Source organism: Macaca nemestrina, chromosome 9 (assembly GCF_043159975.1).
Source record: "Macaca nemestrina isolate mMacNem1 chromosome 9, mMacNem.hap1, whole genome shotgun sequence".
Taxonomy (NCBI): Eukaryota; Metazoa; Chordata; class Mammalia; order Primates; family Cercopithecidae; genus Macaca; species Macaca nemestrina.
The window spans coordinates 35,736,206-35,758,769 of record NC_092133.1 but is presented as its reverse complement, the minus strand read 5'-3'; the positions used below and the strand labels follow the sequence as shown (position 1 = coordinate 35,758,769).

General features: G+C 45.9%; 1 protein-coding gene across 3 annotated transcripts in view; it reads right to left on the bottom strand.

Moving 5' to 3' along the window:
- LOC105478434 (cartilage acidic protein 1) overlaps positions 1 to 22,564 on the bottom strand; it is a 165,243-nt gene that overhangs the window by 140,464 nt on the left and 2,215 nt on the right. For all 3 annotated transcript variants that reach the window (XM_011735721.2, XM_011735723.2, XM_011735722.3), the window contains exon 2: positions 5,601 to 5,794. In XM_011735721.2, coding sequence (XP_011734023.2) covers positions 5,601 to 5,794 — 194 coding nt within the window. The remainder of the gene's footprint in view (positions 1 to 5,600; positions 5,795 to 22,564) is intronic.

Below are 22,564 nucleotides of genomic sequence, written 5' to 3'. Positions count from 1 at the left end.
TGAAATAATGTAACACTTTAAGATAATATCAAAACTGATTATCAAATCTATTAAAATGTTATACAAAACAACAATTAAGACTGAAAGTTCAAAAATATTTGTACTGATTTTGTTAAAAGCATATGTGAATGTGTGCATATATGTATATATTTTAATATGTATCTAATTATATTTATATACATACTACATCTACCTATTATTTACCATATCTATCTATAAATACTATATATATCTATATACTACATGTATGTATACATACTTATAATAAAATGCATAAATGCTGCTTTGGCTAAATCATGGATAAATGTGTCTTTTTAAAAATCATTGTTCTTATTATTTATAATGGCAAATTTATCTCCTATATGATTGTGATTAATTTGGTAATTGAATACAATTTGCCTTTTAAATAATTCAATTAACTTTAGTAAATTAAAAAGTTTCCTGACATAGTTGCAAAATTAAGAAAAACCTAAAACACTGCTTTACAGTATGTAGCATCCCTTTAAATGAAACCCTTCCAAATGTGAAGAATGTGTTACGGTTTTATCAAATGAATAATCTTTGGGTAGAAAAATGGATCTAAATCATGATTTAAACTTTACAACCACTACAATCTTTCCATTTGAGCAAACTCCTGTTGGAAACTGAGATGGTAGGGGTGTTAGCTCAGACCTCTGGGGATATCCCAGGAAACAAAAGCTGCTCTAAAGGAATTGTACAAGATTGACACCAACAGGAATTCCTTTCCAGACTCTGTGAGACTGTAGATTGGGTGTTTAGTTCCACTGAGAAAAGGAGAAGCCACTGGGCTTTCTATTTACTGGAAAACTAGTACTGAAGATCCTCAATGGTCTGTGCGTGCGTGGAAGTTGCCAGAGGTGATCAAATCTTCCCCTCACCCCGCAGGGAGCAGACTGCAATCATACACCTGCCGGTTAACAGATAAGCCCTCCATATGCGGAGGCACTCGCCCAGATGTGCAGAGGATCTCAGCCGGCCCAGGCCCTCCCCCATCCCCGCAGAACAAAGGGCGGTCATTTCCTGCTCCTCCCAGAGTCAGAGACATGCACACGCCTCCATCACAATTAACTCAAGAATCTGAAACACAACACAAACCGACCCGCAACACGCTCAAAATCAATGCTGTCAATACCCAGAACGAGGACACCGAAAAAGCAACACAAAACAAACCTATTCAAAGAGTAAATACTCAAAGCAACAGGGCTCCAGTCAGACATACTACAAGGTCAACACATTCAAGACAAGTTCAAGTACGGAGTGCTTTATAAACAGAAGAGCTGGCTGTTCTACCAGGGGTGGCAAAAGTAAATGCTTTCAGGGGCCAGGTAGTGGAAAGGTCTATAAGGTAATAGAGGGTGAACCTGTTATGAACTGGACCGTAGGTACCCCTGATAAAGGCTACAAATGCAATATTTCAAAATTTCAACTCCTGCTACATGATTCTTACACAGAGAGGTGACAATCAGACAGATAATAAAACAGAATTAAATATAGGTTTAGGGTGGATGAAATCTAAGGGTCAAAATCAGAAATGTTGCCAAAAAGTCCACATGGGATGAAAGGCAGGGCAGTGATCCTAGCTTTCATTGTTTGAAAAGATAGTGATCATTTGGTTTATATCTTCAAAGGCAATAACAAAACAAAAGCTAAAAGAAATAGCTTATTAAGCTCTAATATGAGGGATTCAGATTAGTCAAATTGGTTCTTGACATAAGTAACTATCGAGCTGGATTACAATAGGATTGCCACATTCCCTCAGATGGCTCAAAGTAAATGGAGCCTCTGAATACTGTATGTGTGGCCTTATTGTAAGGCAAGGGGTGGACCAAATGACCTCCCAAGATCCTGATTTAAATATGTCTGTATAGTCCATTTTTGGTTAACCAGCCCCAAAAAGGAGACAGTGACAAATCATCCTAAGCTGAAGATAATAAAAAGTTGTATTTGCCTTTGGAATGTATTTTGGTACTCAAATTAGAATGTGTCTTTCTGATGCTCTGAGAATTCACAATGCTTCACAACAGCCACAAAGAAAGCCTGACCTGGAGCTGGGAGACTGCCCAATTTTGCCATCCTGTCTTCTGTGTAACTCTTGTTCTTTGCTGGGGGTGAGCAATAAATATCATCTTTCAGAATAACATCCAGCAGCCCAAGCTTTCTCAGACAGAGGCTGCCTGGCTCAACCCTGCCCTAGAAGAGACAGGGCTCTCTCTAAATGGCTGATTCCACATCAAGACCCAGGACGGTCTAGTTCTTGTTTCCAGAGACTCCAAAGTCCTACAGGACCCATATAAACAGGAAGCTACACAAGGTTGAGACTTCTAAACCTTGCTGTCAGTGCAAATGATGGTCTAGCTTCACTGCCACAGAGTACACAAAGGCACATTTATTGAAAGGAGAACGTGAAAAAGGCTTCATTGAAGAGGAAGATGAAATGAATGTCCAACACTTGGAAAGAAAGAAACTGAAGGCTCAGGAGGTGCAGGAGCAATCCCCTGCACATCAAAGGACTGGCAGGATAAAGACCTGCACACAGAGCCCACATTTACACACAGGCTCAGGGAATTGACCTCAGCGAGTGGGCCCATGGGGGCACATATCACTCCGTTTGACCTGGAAAGGACAGGCAAACTGAAAATCCTGCTACCAAACAGCTCTGCTTCTTCCCAAATAGACCCAGGCCAGCACCAGCCCTGGGGCCAAGACCTTCTCTGCTAGTTCTGTTCTTCGCAGCTGAAAGATGAATCATGAGGAGAGCAATGCAACCTGTGCCTACTATTTCAGCATGCCTTTCAGAGAGATGCTGTGGAAAGGGGAAAATGATAGCAAAAATAATGAAGTATGCTGTAAGAGGCTCTTTGCATCCTCCTTTAGGGGGTGTGCTCGGCCCTTCGCACCCTTTCTTTCCTTCCATCTGGAACCATGGGAAAAGAGTGCAACAGAGCAGGGGGGACCCAATGGGTCTCCTGCAACAGCCAGGGAGAAGGAGGGAAAGCCAGACCATAAGAAGCAGCGTTGGCTGCTCAGTGTAGGGGCAGGGGCTGGGAGAGGGGTGCAAGGTACTGAAATCAGAGACAGCTTCCCAGTGGAGACAGGGAGAGGCTTTTCATGCTCTGGGATCTGGCTAGCTCCTTCCAGATGTCCAGGTCTCAGGAGAAGAAAATAGGGTGAAGACACTTTCTGTTCATATCTCAGGTCTTACTTTTTTCCATATTAACTTGTGGGAATACAAGAGTATACCATCTTCCAAGATGAAAGGAGGGCATAATAGTTGCAACTTGGGGGGCGAGAAGGAGGAGAGAAGGACGGTTGCCCTGCTTTTCTCTGTCCTTTTTCAGTCCCCAGGGTCTATCAGGGGAGGCCAGGGTCGCCAAGTAGGAGGCAGGGCAACCATCCAAACAGAACGTCTCAGAGATGCATCAAAGTCCTCTAACCAGAGATTCTGGCAGAGTGGCACATGGCTCTGGGAGTCAGGTTGGGCATGGACTTAGTGAGGAGGGTGTCTCCCTGATTCAGAGAGCAACTGGACAGTCACAGAACTGGACACAGGCAAGGCTGATTGACTGCAAATCTGCTCAGGTCACCCAAGGTAAAAAGAGTCATTGCAATGATTCCATTTCTCCTTTTCTGTCATATTTAGCTCTTTAGTTTTTTCCTTCTAAAAGCCCAGAATTGTACTGTCCAATTCAAAAGTGACTATTTTTAATTAAAATAAAAGAAAATTTAAAAATTCAGTTCATTGGTCACACTACCTACCATTTCACATACTCAGTAGCTACATGTGGCTGGTGGATTCCATACTGGACAGCATCAACACAGAACATTTACATCATCACAGAAAGTGCTTCTGGACAGCACACCAATCTAGATCTAGAAGGCCTAGAATTGAGTAACTCTACTCTTTGCAGGGTAGAAGAAATGAACAGACAAAATAAAAACTGTACTTTACAAAGAATCTTTTCTATACATCTCACCACGAACCCTCATGACTACCCTGTAGATTTCAATATGCCCATTTTATTTAGATGAGGAAAGTGGGTCTGTGTAAAGTAAATTGCATAAGGTTTATAAATACTGGGTTGGCTACAGTTAGAATTAAAACCAGGTCTTCCAATTCCAAGGTCAAAGCTTTCTACTGTTACATGCAATTGCTGCAAATAATGTTACCCGCCAGTTACTTTAGTGCTACCAAAAAAGCTCGGGCCTCCCAGAATGAGGTCGACAGGCCCCTGTAGTGTTTTTATTGATTGACTGATTTTTGAAGTGATAACGAAACTTTGTACAGTGCTGTTGGCAGCTGTAGAGTTAGTAAGCCTTGGGGTTCAGATCCCGACTCATCTACTTACTATTTACTTAGCAGAGAGCAAGCTGCTTACTGTCTCTGAACCCCACCTTCCTTTTCTCTCAATGAGGATGACAATACATTTACTTCATAGTGCTGTTGGGAATGAAATAAAATGAGGGATGTGAAATGAGATGATGCATAGTGCCTGGCACATATCAGTGCTCGATGCACAATCTTTTTTTTTTTTTTTTTTTTTTTTTTTAGACGGAGTCTTGCTCTATCGCCCAGGCTGGAGTGCAGTGGTGCCGTCTCGGCTCACTGCAACCTCTGCCTCCTGGGTTCAAGCAATTCTTGTGCCTCAGTCACCTGAATAGCTGGGATTACAGGCGTGTGTCACCATGCTCAGCTAATTTTTGTATTTTTAGTAGAGACGGGATTTCACCATGTTGGCCAGGCTGGTCTTGAACTCCTGACCTCAAGTGATTCACTCATCTTGGCCTCCTAAAGTGTTGAGATTACAGGCGTGAGCCACTGCACCCTCAGTGCACAGTAATTGTCAATGGTGATTGGCAGAAATTTACAATACACTGTCACATGCAATAGCCTATGAAGGCTTCAAGACAACAAGCCATTACAGTTATTCCCCTTTTTACAGAGGATATCTCTGAATCTCAGTGAGTAAGAGACTGAAGGTCATACAACTAGAACGTTTACATCTTAGGGCATGAACTCAGGCTGTTTGGATTCCTAGTCTTATGCTTTTTTTGCAACCCAATGTTGGTTTTCAGGAGAGAAGGGAGCCGTGGGCACCAAGGCATGTGCAGCAGAGGTTTAGCTGTCCGTCTTAATTTCCATCTGCCTCCCTCTTTGAAATGGTTAATTAATGTTTTCTTAGTCTTACGTAAAGTGCTGTGCAAAGGCAGCTTTGAGCATCCCCTTCTACCATAATTGTCACCCTTAAGGCCTTCCTGTACAGAGATCCTACAGCCCCACTGGTAAAGAAGTAATACCTGCATAATCAAGTAGGCTTAAATATGAAGAGAAGAGAGTGCCTTAAAGCAGAGCATTCCAGTTTTCTCCCTGAAAAGCCTGTGGATCAAACACCCTTCTTCCAAACTTCCTTCCATCCTGACTCACTGCAGTAGCAAAAGGCGAGGCCACAGCATCCCAGAACCCCAGCTGAGCCCAGCAGACGACCACAGACCTACGAGAACGTATGTTGTTGCAAGTCACAGGGATTTGGAGTTGTCACACAGCCTTATTACAGCAAAAGCTGAGGGTGGGAGGCACTTACCCCGCCACGACGATCTCAAAGTCCCCATCATGGTCCACATCAGTAACTGCCACACCATAGTTGAGCTGGGTGGGATTACTGTCATAGTCAGGGGGCAGAACTGAGTTGGTGACTGCAGTGAACATGGGTTCAGCCCGCTGGGACCCCTCAGTGATAGGCAGAAACCAGAGCAGCAGCAGGAACATCCTGGACATCTGAAACCAAAAGTGACAAACGTTACTGAAAGAACCTGTAACCAAAGCAACCCCAGAACATTAAAGTCCTGTGTAGGCCCAGAGTGCCTTTCTCTCCTATTCATGGAGAGCTTGGCAGTGCCTAGGCTGCTACTTTTCCACAAACCCTGCCCTACCCTGCCCATCCTCCTTGAAACTGCAACCTGCCTCCATCATGGCTGATCGCCCTTAGCCTGCTCTGCTTTGTCTTTTTCTATGGCACCTATCATTGTATGACGTATGGTGTAATTTACTTATTATTACACTTATAATTTATTGTGTGCCTCCCTCTGCTAGAGTGTAAGCTCCACTTGGGCAAGGATCTCTGTTTTATTCACTGATATGCAGCAAGCCAAGGGTAGTTCACATAATAGGCACTTCTTTCCTTCATTTATTTCATATTTGTGGAAGGAAGGAAATGAGGGAGGAAGAGAGGGAGATGGGGAGGGAAAGGTATAAATACAAAGGCATTTCCCACACTCTGGGAGAAAGACTGGGAGAATGAAGAACATAACAGCTCTCAAACAATGCAGTTTGGGTGAGACCCTCATGAGTATCCAGACCTAGAACAATAGTAGATGCAATGAAAGGCTGTTCTTCTGTGGTACGTATTCCAGAGGTAGCCAGGGGGAATATGCGACCTGGCAGGTTCCTCAAGCCAAGATCCCTCCCTAGGGCAGCTGGCCATCACCTCCAGACCAAGAAGCAGTCAGTTAGGGAAGGCGTTCCAGCAGGATCTGGCGGGTAGCACATCATTCACTTGGAGAAATTAAACCACTGCGTGCATGTTTCATTATAAATTAATTATGTATAATGCATTGTATAATTCATTATTATATCTCTAACATAACTCGGGGTGTTGCCAAGTAGCCTGGTGCCATGGGAGCCAGTGGCACACACCCAGGAGACAGATGAAAATGGCCAAGGAGGTGGAGGGACTCCACCTCCCTTGAGTGAAAGTAAGGGAGACACTTGGAACACTGTAGATGGCACCACCCTGAGACTCTCCCCGCAGGCCTAGAATCAGCACTCATGGAATGTTTTAAAGGCTCTGCTGGAAGGAGGCCCACAAAGGCTGCATGGGTCCAGTCCCAGCAGGCAAAGCGATACTTTCCTGCCTTCAGAAGGTAGCAGACCTCTTCTAGATGGAACTTTTCCTGCTGGCTTGTCAGTGCATCTGGCAGCCAAGAGCAAGGCTGAGTGAGGCTGATGTCTTAATGAAGGGAAGAGCAAGGAAGATCTGAAGACTGTCTCCCCATATGGAGACAGATGCTCCTGCCAGCAAATGAGCTTGCTGTTCAAGGACCCAGAGACCAAAATGAAGGGCCTGGGCACTGCCTTCAGAGTCAGACGTGATTCAGGAGCCTCTTGAATGCTTTGCTGGAGAGGCTGGGGAGTGACACAGGGGCAAGGCTCCAATTGCAGGGCAAAAACTGGGAAGGAGGTTCTTGTAGTGTGTTCAAAGGGCACATGTGGGGTGTGGCACTACCAAACTGAGGTCATTCCAAATTACAGAGACGTCTGAACGAGACAGCATCTTCTGCTGGGTTTTCTAATCACTAAAGACAAATGCATCATGAATCACTAGAAGAGCTTTGCAACTTGGCAGGAACTTTGATTGGATAAAGGAAACTCATAATTGGATTAATGAGCAGCTGGGTGGGGATGGGGGAGGAAATGAGAAACTAAAGAGTATTTAATAACCAGTGTCGACATGCCGAAATGTAGCATGGATCTGAAGGTCATTGGACTTTTCAACGGATGACCTCTATTGTAGTGAATGGCAAAGGAGTTTCAATTTGAGGCCAAATCCAATTGATTGGCAGTGGCTGGAAAGAGTGCTGTGATCAGCTTACAACATCAGCAATGGGCATGGAAGAGAAAAGTGGCATCCGACATGTGTTTTAGAAGCTAGTTAGTTCCTCCCAGGCACCACACCTGCAATTTGGGTCATGGCCACCAGTGAGGTTGATCCCATTGGGGTAATATGAGCCTAAAAGTTCTAATCATTAGAACCTTTCTAATGAAGGCCCTGAGAGTCAGGAACCATGATCTAGCCTCTTTAGTTTTACCTTTTCTTTTAATGAAAAGGAGAGATACGAAAGAAGTAGCTGCTCTGTGTTATCCGTTTCCAGATAAATAACTTAAAGCAAGATGAGAAAGAAATAATGCACCCACTGGCTGACCTCTATTTTGCCTGGGTTACCTTAAACAAGTCACAACCTCTTTGGGTCTCAGTTTTCTTCTCCAAAATGAAGGTTTGGAGTTCTCTAAAGGTCCTTTCCGGCTCTAAAATTCTATGATGAATTAAAGGATTTTTTTTTAGATGCAGACCTTCAGCAGTTTTTTCCCTCCTGAGTTGCTTCTATAAACTTCAGGCCAACCAATGTGGTTTTCCTTTCTGAGGATATGAAACATATTTTGAACAAGACAAGCTTTTCAGCAGGGTTCTACAGTAGTTGCCTCACAAGGGCCAAGGCCAGAGAGGAGCAAGCCATCATGTGGATCCTGAACTCACCCAGCATGAGTAGAGCAGTGGTTGGCCTCCCCCTGAGACCAGGGAGAGAGTGGGGCGGGGAGAATAAGTCCTTTACATTTCATTCCTCTGCCACGCCAAACACACCCAATGCACCCACCGGGCTGCTCAGTACCAGTTTGAAAGTCAGGGATAAGCAGTGGGCTGTCTTGATGGTGTATTTTTTGGGCAATGGTTATGGTGAGGAAGCTTAGAAGACGGTCTGTAAATATAATATTTACCCTCTTTTTGGGGGGGGTTCAGATAAAGTAAATCATTTAAATGCTCTTCTCTACCCTGGCTGCTCAGAGCAGTCGGCAGACCAGCGCATCAGCGTCATTTAGGAGCTTGTTGGAAATGCAGAAACTTGGATCCCACTCCAGACTTAATAAATCAGAATCTGCATTTTAACAAGATTTCAGATTATTCCAATGCATGTTAAAATTTGAGAAACACTGCTCAATCTTGGCTGTGCATTGGAATCATCTGGGGAGCTTTAAAAAAATTCTCATGCCTGACAATAGTTTCTTGGATAAGACAGCAAAAGCACAGGCAACAAAAGAAAAAATAGCTAAAACAGACTGCATCAAAATTAAAACTTTTGTACATCCAAGGACACTATCAAAAGAGTGAAAAGGGAACTCACAGAATGGGAGGAAATATTTGCAAATCATATATGTAACAAGGTATTAATATCCAGAATATATAAAGAACTACAACTCAACAACAAAAAAACTAAACAACCTGACTCACAACAAAGGACTTGAATAGACGTTTCTCCAAAGATATACAAATGCTCAATAAGTACATGAAACATCACTAATCATTAGGGATATGCAAATCAAAACCACAATGAGATACCATTTCACACCCATTAGAATGGCTATAATAAAAAACAAAAACAGAAAATAAGTGTTGGTGAGGATGTAGAGAAATTGGAATCCTTGTGCACTGCTGGTGGAAATGTAAAATAATGCAGCTGCTGTGAAAAACAGTATGGCAATTCCTCAAAAAATTCCAATTAGAATTGTCATATGATCTAGCAATTCCACTTGGGCATATACACGAAAGAACTGCAAAAAGAGACATGAGCAGATATTTGCACACCCATGTTCATGGAAGTATTATTCACAATAGCCCAAAGGCAGAAGCAACCCAAGTGTCCGTCAACAGCTGAATGGATAAACAAAATGTGACCTATGCATACAATGAGTATTGTTCAGCTTTAAACATGGAGGAATTGCTTTTATATAGGAAGAAAGAAAAAATAAAAAATAAGTAAAAGGAAAGAAATTCTGACACATAGTACAAGGTGGGTAAATCTTGAAGACATTATGCTAAGTGAAATAAGCCAGTCGCAAAAGGACAAATACTGTATGTTCCACTTCTACAAGGTGTCCAGAGTAGTCAGATTCATAGAGGCAGAAAGCAGAATGGTGGTTGCCATGGGGTGGGTATAGGGGAAATGGGAGTGTTTAGTGGATTATGGAGTTTCTTTTTGGGAAGATGAAGAAGTTCTAAAGATAGATGGTGGTCATGGTTGTACAACAATGTTAATATGCATAACATCACTAAAGTATATACTTAAATATGGTTAAAATTGCAAATTTTATGTTCTGTGTATTGCATCACAATAAAAAAATACGAATGCTTGGGTCTCATCTCAAGATATTCTGACTTAACTGGCACAGGATGTGTAGTAAGGGCACCAAATTTTTGTTGCTGTTAATATATAATCATGGGATATCAGATTTTTAAAAGCTCCCACATGATTCTAATATGTTGCAAAATTTGATGAGCACTGTTCTATATCAGTGCTTCTCAAACTTTAATGTGTGTGTGAATCACCTGGTGGTCTTGTTAAAATGCAGATTCTGATTCAATAACTCTGCAGTGGAGTCCAAGATTCTATATTTCTAACAAGCTCCCAGGTGGTGGTGATGATGTCGGTCCATAAACTACACATCGAACAGCAAGGCTCCATACTGTAGCTCCCAGAGTCCTGAAACCAGACTATATACTACAGTGAAGGTACAAGATTGGTTTAAGAACATTCTCCTCTGCCTCTGGATCTAAGGAGCTGAAATCAATCCTAGGTTATGCAATCTCCAGAGCTGCCCAGGCTCAGTTTATCTTTACACACTCAGAGCTTGCTGTCTTCAGCTCAGGATCAAAGTACCACAATTGACAAGAAGTGACAAAGAGGGATTCTGACTCTAATTTTTATGAAGAGGTGAGAAGGGGAAAGGGTTGATGCTGGAGAGAGGGTCAGGTCAAGGAGATGAAGGATAGCTCCCATCAAAGGGCAGAGCCTAGGAAGAAGGGATTCTGGGCAGGAATTTGCAGGCCAAGATAGAAACATATGCCCTTGTGTTCCCAGAAACCATCATAGTGCCTGATACCTAGCAGGTTCTCTGTTAATATGTGTTAAGTAAGCATGGGAATGAGTATGTCCAATTGATAACATGAATCAACAGAAACTGCTTGCAGTTTGTCATAGTTGTTTAAAAACTGTTCTTCCTCTAAAGAAATGCTCCTCAAAAGGCAGTGTGCTTACCAATCACTTGAGGGTCATGTTGAAAATACAGATTTGGATTCGGTAGGTGTGGGGTGGCCCCTGAGAGCCTGCATTCCCAGGAAGCTGTCAGGTGATACGAGACTCTAGGCTGGCGGCTCTGAACCCTAGGTGCCTAACAGAACCACCTGGGGTGGAGGTGTTTAGAAATATGCCACCACCCAGGTCCCTTACCCAGCTTCTGATTGAACTGGTCTGAGGTGGGAGTTTGAGTGCTGTGTATTTTTAGAAGCTGCCCAGATCATATTAATGGACAGTCTGGGTTGAGAACCACTGCCCCAGCTTCGTGGTCCCCAGATGGGAAGCTGCAATCTGATTTGAAGTGAGAAATGTTTCTGCTACCAAAATTCATCATCGGCTGGTTGAAGTCTATAAAGAAAATCTATTTATCTAGGGAGTGTCAGAGGAGGAGGGGAGATATAGAGTTTTGGGGGAAAAGCAGAGCAGGATGACACTGCCTGAAGCAGAAGAGCAGCTGGCACCCGGAGTGACCTCGCATTTTGTGTGGCTGACTCAGGGAGCCTCTTGTCACACCACTGTGAACATCTGAATCCTTGGGGAGAACAGGTAGAAAGATTAAAAATAGAATGAAAAAGTAGTTTGAACTGAACTGTTTTGTTTTCTTGAATGCTTTGGTATCAAGCACCTACTATGTGCTAGAGCACTGGGAGTAGCACTCCCCGGCAGGTGTAGCACTAGAGAAGTACATAGTACATGCTACTCCATGCAGAAATGCGGAAGGTCCTAGGAGGGAAAAGATGAATAAAACCCAGCCTTTGCCTTCCTTGAAGGAGCTCTCCCAATAGTCAGTGGAGCAGCCATGTGATCTTAGGTATAACACCCCGTGTAAGGGCAATGGGAGGCTATCCAGGTAAAGCAGCCCAGACGAGGCAAGGCTAAATATCAAAGGCAGAGGGGCACAGGGCCAGAGCGCAGGGTGCCTCAGTAAGGGATGTGAGCTTCTCCTGCAGGGGAGGTGTGCGGAGGGGGAAAAGAAGGGACTTCATAAAGGCCAGAGATGGGAAAACTTGTGTTTGAAGCTGTGAGAAGAATTGTTTTTTAATAATAATTTATTTTCTGCTTTTTTTGAGACAGGGTCTCACTGTCAACCAGGCTGGAGTGCAGTAGCACGATCATAGCTCACTGCAGTCTCAAACTCCTGGGCTCAAGCAATTGTCTCACCTCAGCCTCTCAAGTAGCCTAGGACTCCAGTTGGGTGCTAACACTTCTGGCTATTTTTTTTTTTTTTTTTTTTTTTGTGGAGATGGGGTCTTGCTATTGTTGCCCAGGCTGATCTCGAACTTCCTGGGCTCAAGCAATTCTCCCACACTGGCCTTCCAAAGTGCTGAGATTACAGGCGTGAGCCATCGTACCTGGCAATAATTTCTTAAAAATGCTCTATAAGCAAACTTTTTGAACAATTCCCAGCAAGGTGAAGAGACAGAGAGATAAAGAGAGAGGCCGGGCATGGTTGCTCATGCCTGGAATCCCAGCACTTTGGGAGGCCGAGGCAGGCGGATTGCTTGAGGTCAGGAGTTCAAGAGCAGCCTGGCCAACATGGTGAAACCCTGTCTCTACTAAAAATACAACAAAATTAGCTGGGTGTGGTAAGGGGCACCGCCTGTAATCCCAGCTACTCAGGAGGCTGAGGCAGGAGAATCGCTTGAGCCCAGGAGGTGGAGGTTGCAGCAGTGAGCCAAGATCGTGCCACTGTACTCCAGTCTGGGTAACAGAGCAAGACGCTGTCTCAAAAAAGAAAAAAAAAAAAAAAAAAAAACAAGAGTGAGACCAACGTTTGGAGTTAGCAACCTGGCTTTGGATCTCAACCCTACCACAGCCTAGCTCATGACCTCGGACCTGTTCCTCGATCTTGTTGGTCTTTGGTGTCCTCATCTGTGCCATGGAGATCATATGACCAGCCACGGTTTCAAGGGTTAAGTCAGTGACAAGGAAGGCCTCTCCAGGGCCAGGCAGGTGGCAGCCAACTTGCATGTTCCCCTTCTTTGACACAGAGAGCTGAAAGGTGAGATAGTCTTTAGACCTTAGTTGTGGGTTCCATGTAGCCAAACTCAGTTTTCTGTGGCCTCAGGACTTTCCTGAATTGGGCCTGGAAACCGGTAACCAAGCAACCTGGATTCTCTGATGTGAGGTCAGGCAGCTGTGGGGAGAGGACTCCAGGGCAATTTTCGGGGCAAGCAGTTCTTTCGCAACTATGGAAAGAGCCAAGGTCACACCCCAAGCTCTCACGAAAACAAGATGCCTAAATGTTTCCGATGTTGGGAACAAGCAGAGAAAACACAGCCTTTCAGACACTTGTAGGAGGGCTGAGACATGAAGGAGAGAGGCAGCCACAGGAACACTCTGCCTGGCACAGGCTGGGCCACCAGCTCCACAAAGACACCCACAAAAGAGCTCCTGGCACTCAAGCAACACTGGAGAAGAGCTAACAGGAGCTGCCCTGGGTCTTCACCTGCGACAACACTTCTTGCAGACCTTCGATGACCCTGGCATTGTGCTAGGTGCTAGGGTCACAGCAAGAAAACTGCTCACCATTTGCAGTACAGGGTGAGGGGTGCTGCGGAGGAGGGAGCACAGAGAGATCTAAGTTAGCTAGTAGGCGGAGCTGGGGAGCGCTTCCTAGAGGGAGGGATTGTAGCTGGACTCTGAGGATGCCATGAAGTTAGGTGGGCAAGGAGAGGCAGGAGGAGGAGCAGGAAGGAAAGAAAAACAGAGAGAGCCGACTCTGCAAAGGTCAGGAAGACCCAGCCTTCACCCAATCTGTCCTTCCCTATCTACAGACCCCACCACCTGGCTTATAAGCTGGGAGGCAGCACCCATTTTCCCACACTGCGTGTTTCCAGTCAAAGGCCCTTCCATCAGACTAGAGCAGTGGTTCTCCACTACGGCGATTTTGCTGCTCTCTGGCCCCAGGGACATTTGGCAATATCTGGGGACACTTTTGGTTGTCACAGCCAGGGAAGAGGCGCTACTAGAATCTAGTGGGTAGAGGCACGGAATTCTGTTGATCATCTACAATGCACAGGACAGCCCCCACAATTATTCAGCCCAAAATATCAACAGTGCTGAGATGGAGAAACCCTAGCTAGAGTGACATCCTGGGCCTCCCTCTTTACTCTGCTCCCTTCTCCCAAGGGAGGGAGTTTGAAAGAACTGGCCAGTTTGAAAGAACTGGGATTGAAGAGCCCTCTCTGGCCCTGCCTCCCTGCAGGGGCCACTGTGCCGTGTGTGGAGCTTGGCCAGGCAGGCTCCACCCTGCCCTCACCCACAGGGAAGCCTGCAGTGGGCAGGGCTAAGGTGTCAGCAAGCCCCAGGAACCCCACACAGGAGCCTGGCCTGCCAGGCAGTTACCTCTGGAATAAAGGCGGCATTTCCATCTCCACCTGCCTGCGCCCCACCTCTCTTGTCCTTTCTCTTAGTTGGCCCTGAATCTGAGTCGGGGAGTGGGACGCTATTCGCTGGGCCCCTTCAAACCCCAACACTGTCACTCAGGCTGGAAATCTGGCACCATCTCTGCTGGCTCTTCATTCTTCACACCCACTGGATCCCCGAGTCAATTCTGCTTCACAAATCTCTCTCAAAGCTGCTCAGTCTTTCCACCCCTCCTGTGGGGGATCTGCCCCTTTCTCCCTCACCTGAACAATAGCAATACCTGCTAACTGCTTCTGCCTCTCCTCTCCCCTCCTCCCACTTCCACATGCTGTCAGAGCTTCCTTCCTAAATCTCAGAATGGGTCGTGTGGATCTTCATATGGACTCTGTACACCAGGCACACAGAGAGGCACGTAATTGCAATTTTGCATAGCAAGTACTATACGAAGAATGGATAGTTAACAATAATAATACATATCTACCGCTGACCATGTGCCAGACACTACTCTAACCCTTCACATGAGTGACCCACTTAATCTGCATAGTAACCCTGTGAGAGAAGAACTATGACTGTCCCTATTTTACAGATAAGAAAACTAAGGCACAGAGAGGGTAAGTAACTTGCCCAAGGTCACACAGCTAGTACCTGGTGGACCCAGGATGTGTGTCCAAGCAAACGAGCTCCAGAATTCTTCAACACCATACTGAATAGTTTCTCTCATGATATCAAACTTGTCTTAACCAAGTGAGATGGGAGCACAGTGAAAGCAGCAACCATCTCTGCCTGGGGAAGCTGGGGAAGGCCTAAGAGAGGCAATGCCAAGCAGGCCAGAGGAACAAGATGGAGAGAGTGTTCCAGGCTGAGAGGAGCAGGTGCATGGGAGATGCGCAGGTTTGTGTAGTGCAGTGAGGCTCTGCAGGGCAGACTCAGGGCAGGGGCAGGACACCTGGTGGGAAGGAGTACAGCAAAGGAGGCTGGAAAAGATCTTGGAAGCCTCGTGAGTGACACAGGCCCATTGGGCCAGGGAATGCCATGGCTGGAGTGGTGTGTTAGAAGGAATTCTCTGTCAATACAGTGTGGAGAAAGTCATGAGAAAGCTGGGCTGGAAGCAAAGAAGCCAGTTAGGTGGCAAATACCGTGGCCCAAGTGAGCGAGAACACTAGAGGCCACCATTCACTCATTCATTCATTCATTCACTCATTCATTCATTCATTCATTTATTCATTCATTATTTCTTGTGCACCTACTCTGTGTCAGGTACTACTCTGGGCACTAGGAAAACAGCTGAGAACAAGATGAAGTTTTTGGTAATGTATGGCATTAGTATACATTCTAATGCTTCTATTTCTCTACCCTGTCCCCCACCCTTGTCCTCTGTATTGCCAGTCTAAGAGACAAACTCCAGACCTCTGCAACTCCCTACCCTGCAGAAGGTGCCATGTTTCATGCATTTTCCCAGCATGAAGAAAATGTAAGAATTCCTCTTCCTCCCCTCTACCTGGAGACAGTTCTAGACACTGCCTGCAGCAGCACTCATAGACGAGAGACTTGGTCTTGCTCCAGAAAAAGGCAGACAAAACCTCAGGGGACCCAGCTGAGGAAGTGCCACAGAAGCCAGTGGGCTAATGAAATGGTATTTCTGAAAGTGAGAGGACAAATGGAATCTCCTAGCCTTATGCAGAAGTCGCAGCAGGTTCTTAATAGGTACTATTAACTGCTCAGACTTCCCGTTCTGTAAAATGGGAAATAATGTTTATCGGGTTGTTGTGAGAATGAAATGAGATGAATGTGTGTTAAGTGCTGAACGTAATGCCTGGCAGAGAGAAAGTCCACACGTGGTAGGTAACAGTACCAATAATCACACTATTACCACTAATGATAAATGTTTGTGGGATGCATGAATGCGTCTCAGGTGACAGAGTCCAGGCCTGCTTGGTGCTCCCCTTCCAGGAGTAGTTGCCAGATGTTGAATGGAATGCTCTGGACTGTAAGACTTTGAGGAATAGGTTTGCTTCTGTAACTAATTTGTCTAGGGGACCCTGATGGAGTTATTTGACTCCTTAAATACTGCTTCCTAAGCACAGAACCCCTTAGCATGCTATGCTATACACATTAATTCTTCAAACATTGAGAAGATGCCTATGGGCCAGGTTAGAAATGATGAAAAAGACATAGTCCCTGACCTCAAGGAGCTTACAGTCTATCCGGGGTAAGACACAAGTCAGTGGGATAAGCTCAGAGTAGAAACAGGTACAAAGTAGGCCGGGCACTGTGGCTCACGCCTGTAATCCCAGCACTTTGGGAGGCTGAGTCAGACAGATCACCTGAGGTTGGGAGTTTGAGACCAGCCTGACCAACATGGAGAAACCCCAACTCTACTAAAAATACAAAATTAGCAAGGCGTGGTGGTGCATGCCTCTAATCCCAGCAACTCGGGAAGCTGAGGCAGGAGAATCACTTGAGCCTGGGAGGCAGAGGTTGTAGTGAGCCGAGACCATGCCATTGCACTCCAGCCTGGGCAACAAGAGCAAAACTCCATCTAAAAAAAAAAAAAAAAAAAGAAAAGAAAAGAAAAAAGAAAAAAAGAAACAGGTACAAAGCCTAGACATAGGCCATAGGAGGGTGGAATTAACTAGGGAGGTGGTGGGAAGGGCAGGCAGAAAAGACTCCCTGAAGACGGTGAATTGGATTGTAGATGGTGGAGACCTATGGATCAACAACATGCATGTGAGACAGCTTGGTACATGCTGTGGATGCATTTGTTGCTCCTGGAGTGCAATGTCTGGGATATGGGGTGGAGGGAGAGAGAAGAGGGGACAGTGGGGACGGGGTGGAGACGCAGTCTTGTGTGGGGCAGCAGCTGGGATCTGGAGAGCCTGCCATGCCACGGTAAGGAGCCTGGAGTCACAACATGTGGGAAGTTTTGAAGTCGGGCAGAGACAGGATCAGACTTGCATTTTTGAAAGGGCGTTTTAGACTTCAAGCAGCAGTGTGCAGGATGGATAGACCGTGTTTCTGAAGAGTGAGTGAGAGTATCACAGAGAGGATCTGAACATCCTGGGGCAGGGGTCGGGTGGGGCACTGGATGACCTCCAAAATCCTTTTCCAGGCCTAATAGTTTATGGGTCAAGTTTTTCCCTAAATAATTTAAAATGCATTCATGGACCCTGCTATTTAAAAGCATCCTCCCAGATATCCTTTTGTGATTCACTTCCTAGTTTGTCTCCAGTGGAAGTCCAAATTTCCATGTAGTCTATCAGCTTCAAGCAAAGTAAACCTGCACTGAGCTTCCCCGCAGCAGCCAGGTGGGAAGGGGGCAGGAAGGAGAGGGAGAACAGCAAAGGGAGGTAAAGAGGAAGAGAAACAGCCTTGCTCCAGGCTCAGAGCCAGCCACCATCTCATGGAGTGGGTCTTGTCTGGAGTCTTCAAGTGCTGCTTGATTAGGGGACCTTTGGAGGTTTACATAGTCCTCATGCCGGCTCTGGGAAGGAGCTAGATGGAAGGCAGGTTTGGAGATCCAATCGAATACCAAGGGTCACCCCTGCCCCAGAATGGCCACCAACATTCACTTACTCATTTGTGCACCCACCAAGCACCTACTGAACCCCTCCGCATGCCAAGTGCCATGCTAGGCACTGAATTTGTGGCTGAGAACAAATGACAGTGTCTCCCTCATACTGTTTACAAGGCAGCATTTCTCCTTGAGGACTCTTATTTCCCCACCTGAAAAAGCCTCTTTGGATATACACAGCTTCTCAGATGAGAGGTGCATGATGATGATTTCTAAGAAAGAGCCTGTTCTTAGAGACTAGAGTGAAAGGGAATGTGCCACCCCTTAGAGGAAGAGACTGCGGGTGATGGAAAGAGCCTGCCACCCAGCTCCTCTGATTACAGTGACTGACCTCCAGGGACCTGTTTCAGGACAAGTAGAAGATTCATGGCAGGAATCTACACAGTGACGCTCCCATGTGGGAAGGAAGGGATGTCACCTCAGTCCTCTCAGGGGAGCCTCAAGTGACTTCCTACCTCCGATCCTGAGCACAAGGAGGACGAGACCAGGGTCAGACCTCATGTGAAAAACACCAACTAAGGCTGTTCCCACCAATCCTACAAGAGTTCCTCTGCCCTTCTGGGAGGGGAATTCCAGCTCCCAGGCCTGTTCCCCTTCCTAAGAGCTGTGTTAAAATTTGTACAACATGATGCTTCCTTTAAGACAGGTCTATATCAATAGAGGTCGGAAATGCCAAAGCAGGAATCTCCACCGAGGTGGCTGCTCCCTAGGTAGGTGAAGGTTGATGTAAGGAAAGAAAGCAGTCCCTGCAGTCCCTCCTCAGGTCACCGGGACACTCCCAGAGCTCAGCAGTGATTCCCATGACCTTGTCACTGTACTTGTTGGGTGCAAACAAAGATAAGAGTAACTGGAAACAACAGAGAGGGTCATTTTACACTCTCTGCACTCTCAATTCTTCTGTAGCTAATTAAAGTAATATGTCAAAATGTCCCTTGGAAGAGTTGTTTAAGAATATGCCTGTTAAGTAAACAAGGCTTCACTAATTAATGACACGCCTTCCCATCCCTCATTGAAGTTCCTTGTAGAACTTCTGGGCCAGGAGGGTTGAGCAGGAAAGGATGGAGGAGAAGTCGCCATCTCCTTTTCTCGGAGGGAGAGGGGACATGTCCAGCCTCTTGTCATTTGTGGAGCTATCAGTTTCTCCTCCGGATGTTGATCAGATTTCCTGGGCTGGAACCAGCTTACAGGGCCAGGGTACTGGAATTTTTCCAAGAAGTAAACGCTTTGCTTCTTACGAAGTCAACATGATTTCTTTCAAGGAAAATTTTTATTTTTTTAAGTGCCTAGGGTTTTTGAAGGGCAAATCTTTGGACCTTTCTCTAAAGAGAATGATTATAATATATATATATATATTTTTTGCTAAGACCACCTCCCCACCACACACACACACACACACACACACACACACACACTCACAGAGGCATGAGGGTGAGAGAATGATTTGTTCAATATTACACAATGAGTCAGTGGCATAGCCAGAAATACAACTTTCCAAACTCCCAATTCTTAATAATAGAAATATTAATATAGTCTCTATAATTTTCTGTTTATTTTTGTTTTCACAGCTCACATTTAATTTTCACAACAACTCTGGGGAAATCTGGGTAAAACGGTCTCAGGAGAGAGCAGATCTGAATTCCAGACCAGCTCTGCCACTTGCTTGCAGTGTGATCCTGGCTGGTTCCCTCTCCTCTCTGGATCTCAGTGCTGTCAGCTGTGAAATGGGGGAATTGGAGGAGAATACTTCCAAAATCCCTCCCACCTCTAATGTGCTGTGATTCTGTACTGCGATGCTCCAGTCCTGGGTTTCTCAATCTTGGTGTCAATGACATTTGGGGCCAGATAATTCCTTGTCATGAGGCGTGTTCTGTGCACTGTATGATGTTCAGCAGCATCCCTGGCCTCTACCTAGTGAATACTAGTAGCACCCCATTCCCCAGTTGTAACAAGAAAAAACGTCTACAGACATTGCCAAATATCTGGGAGGGGGAACAAAATAACCCCTGTAGTCACCATTCAAGGACTTCGATAAGGTCAAAATCATGAGTGGTTCACTGGAAAAAAGGTCTTCCTCTCCCTTCCTTTTCCCCAACCCTTTCACACCTTTCTGCACACTTTTCAAAGACAACCTCTCAGTCCTTTGCTACCTCTCATTTCTTAAATGCCCTAAGTGGTCCAGGGTGTGTTTGGTGTGATAATGAACCAATTGATTTCATACTTTCTCCTAAGGAAAGTTCACAGGTTTATGTCCCCTAAGCAACCAGCCAGGCTCTCCAGAAATCCCTAGCAGAGCCCAGGCTGGCCTGGAAGCCTGTATCTGCAGCCTGCAGGAGGCTCGGTGAGCATGAATTTGTCAGCACTCTTAAATCACTGGGCTCCGAGGAAGGCTTCTCCCAGCAGAAAGATCCTTCCTTAGGAATCAATAGCTCAGGGCCCTCCATCACATTCAGAATTATCCTGGGACCTGTAAAATTTCTTTTTCCCAAGCATGGCAGAACCCCAAAGTGAAAACCCTGAGGTGGGGGAGGGAAAGAGGCAAGGAGGGAGCCCTGCGAAGAAGGCCTTGCCCATCAGCCCAGATGTTGCTGTGAGCAGAGGCTGATGTGCAAACCTGGGCACTCAGGCTCACTCTCTGGGAAAAAGAAGACTCCGGGGGTTCCCAGTGATTCAGCAATAATATCGTCTTCCAACTGAATACCTCTTTACCTCTAACCAAGGGCAGAGGAATACTAAAGACTGTCTCCCTCCAGCTTCGCTCCCCTACCCTCATCACACAGTTGTCGGCCTCATCATTTAGCAGAGAAGGAAACTGAGGCTTGCAGAGGTTAAGTGGTTTGTTTAAGGTCTCTAAGCCAGGAAGCACAGACCAGATTCTAAGCCTGTGTCCTTACCATTACAATGAGAGGGGAACGGGTCAGTCATCCGGCGGGGCTCATAAAAGCCCCACTGGACAACTTCCTGTTTCTCATAATCTAATGCCACTTCTCAAGCTCTCTACCCACTCCCGCATTCAAACAAAAGTCCAGAGAGCTTATGCTATAACCACAATTTATGTAAGTATATTCCTCTGGTCTTATCCAGAACTAGAGCAAGTCTTGAGAATGCAGGCTCATTTCACCAGGTAAAGCTAGGAGCTGGTGAGATCTCAAGCACAGCCTCTTAAGACTCCAGTTTAAAGAGAGGGGCTTTTGCTCTCAGGTAGTCCATGTGATCCTGCCACCTCCCTCCTCCCGCTGAAGATGAAGCCCAACTTCATCTTCTGTGAGCATGAGGGAAGGAGGGGACTCAAGCATCTTCCCTGGCAACAAGCATCCCTTTCGTGAGACTTAGGGAGAGAAGAGGATTCCGCCTCTCAGAATTCTGGCTTGGCAGCAGTGGGTTTCTTATGAGGGTAGGCCGCCAAGTCTGCTGAGGCTCCAAGGAGAACCAGGAGGAAGTCCATTCAGTGTGCAAAGAAGCCAGGTGGGGAGACAAGAACAAAGGGGGCAGCCCACACGCCACTCAGCAAACCTCTTTCCCAGAGCCCAGCTCAGATGTCAACAGCAGGCTCTTGGAACAGAAGAAAGGGCAATGGAAATGGTAGTATCTTGCAGGTCACCCAAGAAGCCCAAACATAAGGATTTTGCAAAAATAGAATGTCCTAGCACTCTGACCTTGAGCTAGGAGCAGCAAGGGTGGGGGAAATGGGCAAATGCTCTTTGGAAACTCTCCAATCCATCTAGAATGAATGTGGGAGGTCTCACCAGCAATGGTGTGACTGCAAGACAGAGAAACCCCACGCCAGCATTCCTTGGTGCTCCAGACCTGGGTTCCAAGACCACAGTGGGGGACTCAGCATTTCTGACTCCAAATGCACAGACAGAAACCTGGACTTGCATGGCTTTTGCTTAAAACACCACTCGGAATAATGAGACGAGATTGTAGAGGGAGGGAAAGAATAATTAGGACTTTCTATGACCTGTGTATGTCCATGACAAGAACTGTATTTTCTCCTCCCCTTTTCACTCTGAAAAACAGATTCAAAGAGAATCTCCCCAACTGTATGGGATGTATTCATTTACCAAAGCCTGGTCAGTGAATAACTATGAGTGACTACTGTACAGAGAAAGTATGTCCATCTTTATTGTGAAGAGGAAGCAGGCCACTGGAGTGGAAACAGCTCTGAATCGAGCACTGGGAATCCTAGGACCTGGTTCCATGTCTTCTACCAAATAGTCATGTGACCTTGGCTTTATCCAGCTTCAGTTTTCTCATCTGTGAATTAAATGCATGTGAGCGTTGGGATGGGATGGGGTTGGATGAGATGCTCTCCAAGTCTCCTTGCTTCTGGCTCTCATGTTCTGGAACTCCATGAACCCTTAAAGAGTTCAAATAACACAGCGGCTCCAAGCACAAAGGAATGATCCCCGAGAGAGGGTGGGGCTGTGTACCAGCTCTGTCTCCTTGGAACGTTGTGCTTGCACCTGCCCCATTGCACCTGAGGTCACAGGACCACCTGAAGTCCAGGAAGCATGTGGTAGAAGGATTCCAATTACGATGGTGGTGGTTGAAGGCTGTAGGCTGAGCTGCCTTAAAGCATTAAGTTGCTACAGCCAGTGAAGGGCAAGAAGTGAGAAAGTCAGTGGTCCTGAGCTAGGTACCTTTGGCGCCCCCTACTGGACACCAAGGAGTCTGCTCCACCTTTATGCTTCTACCGCCTCA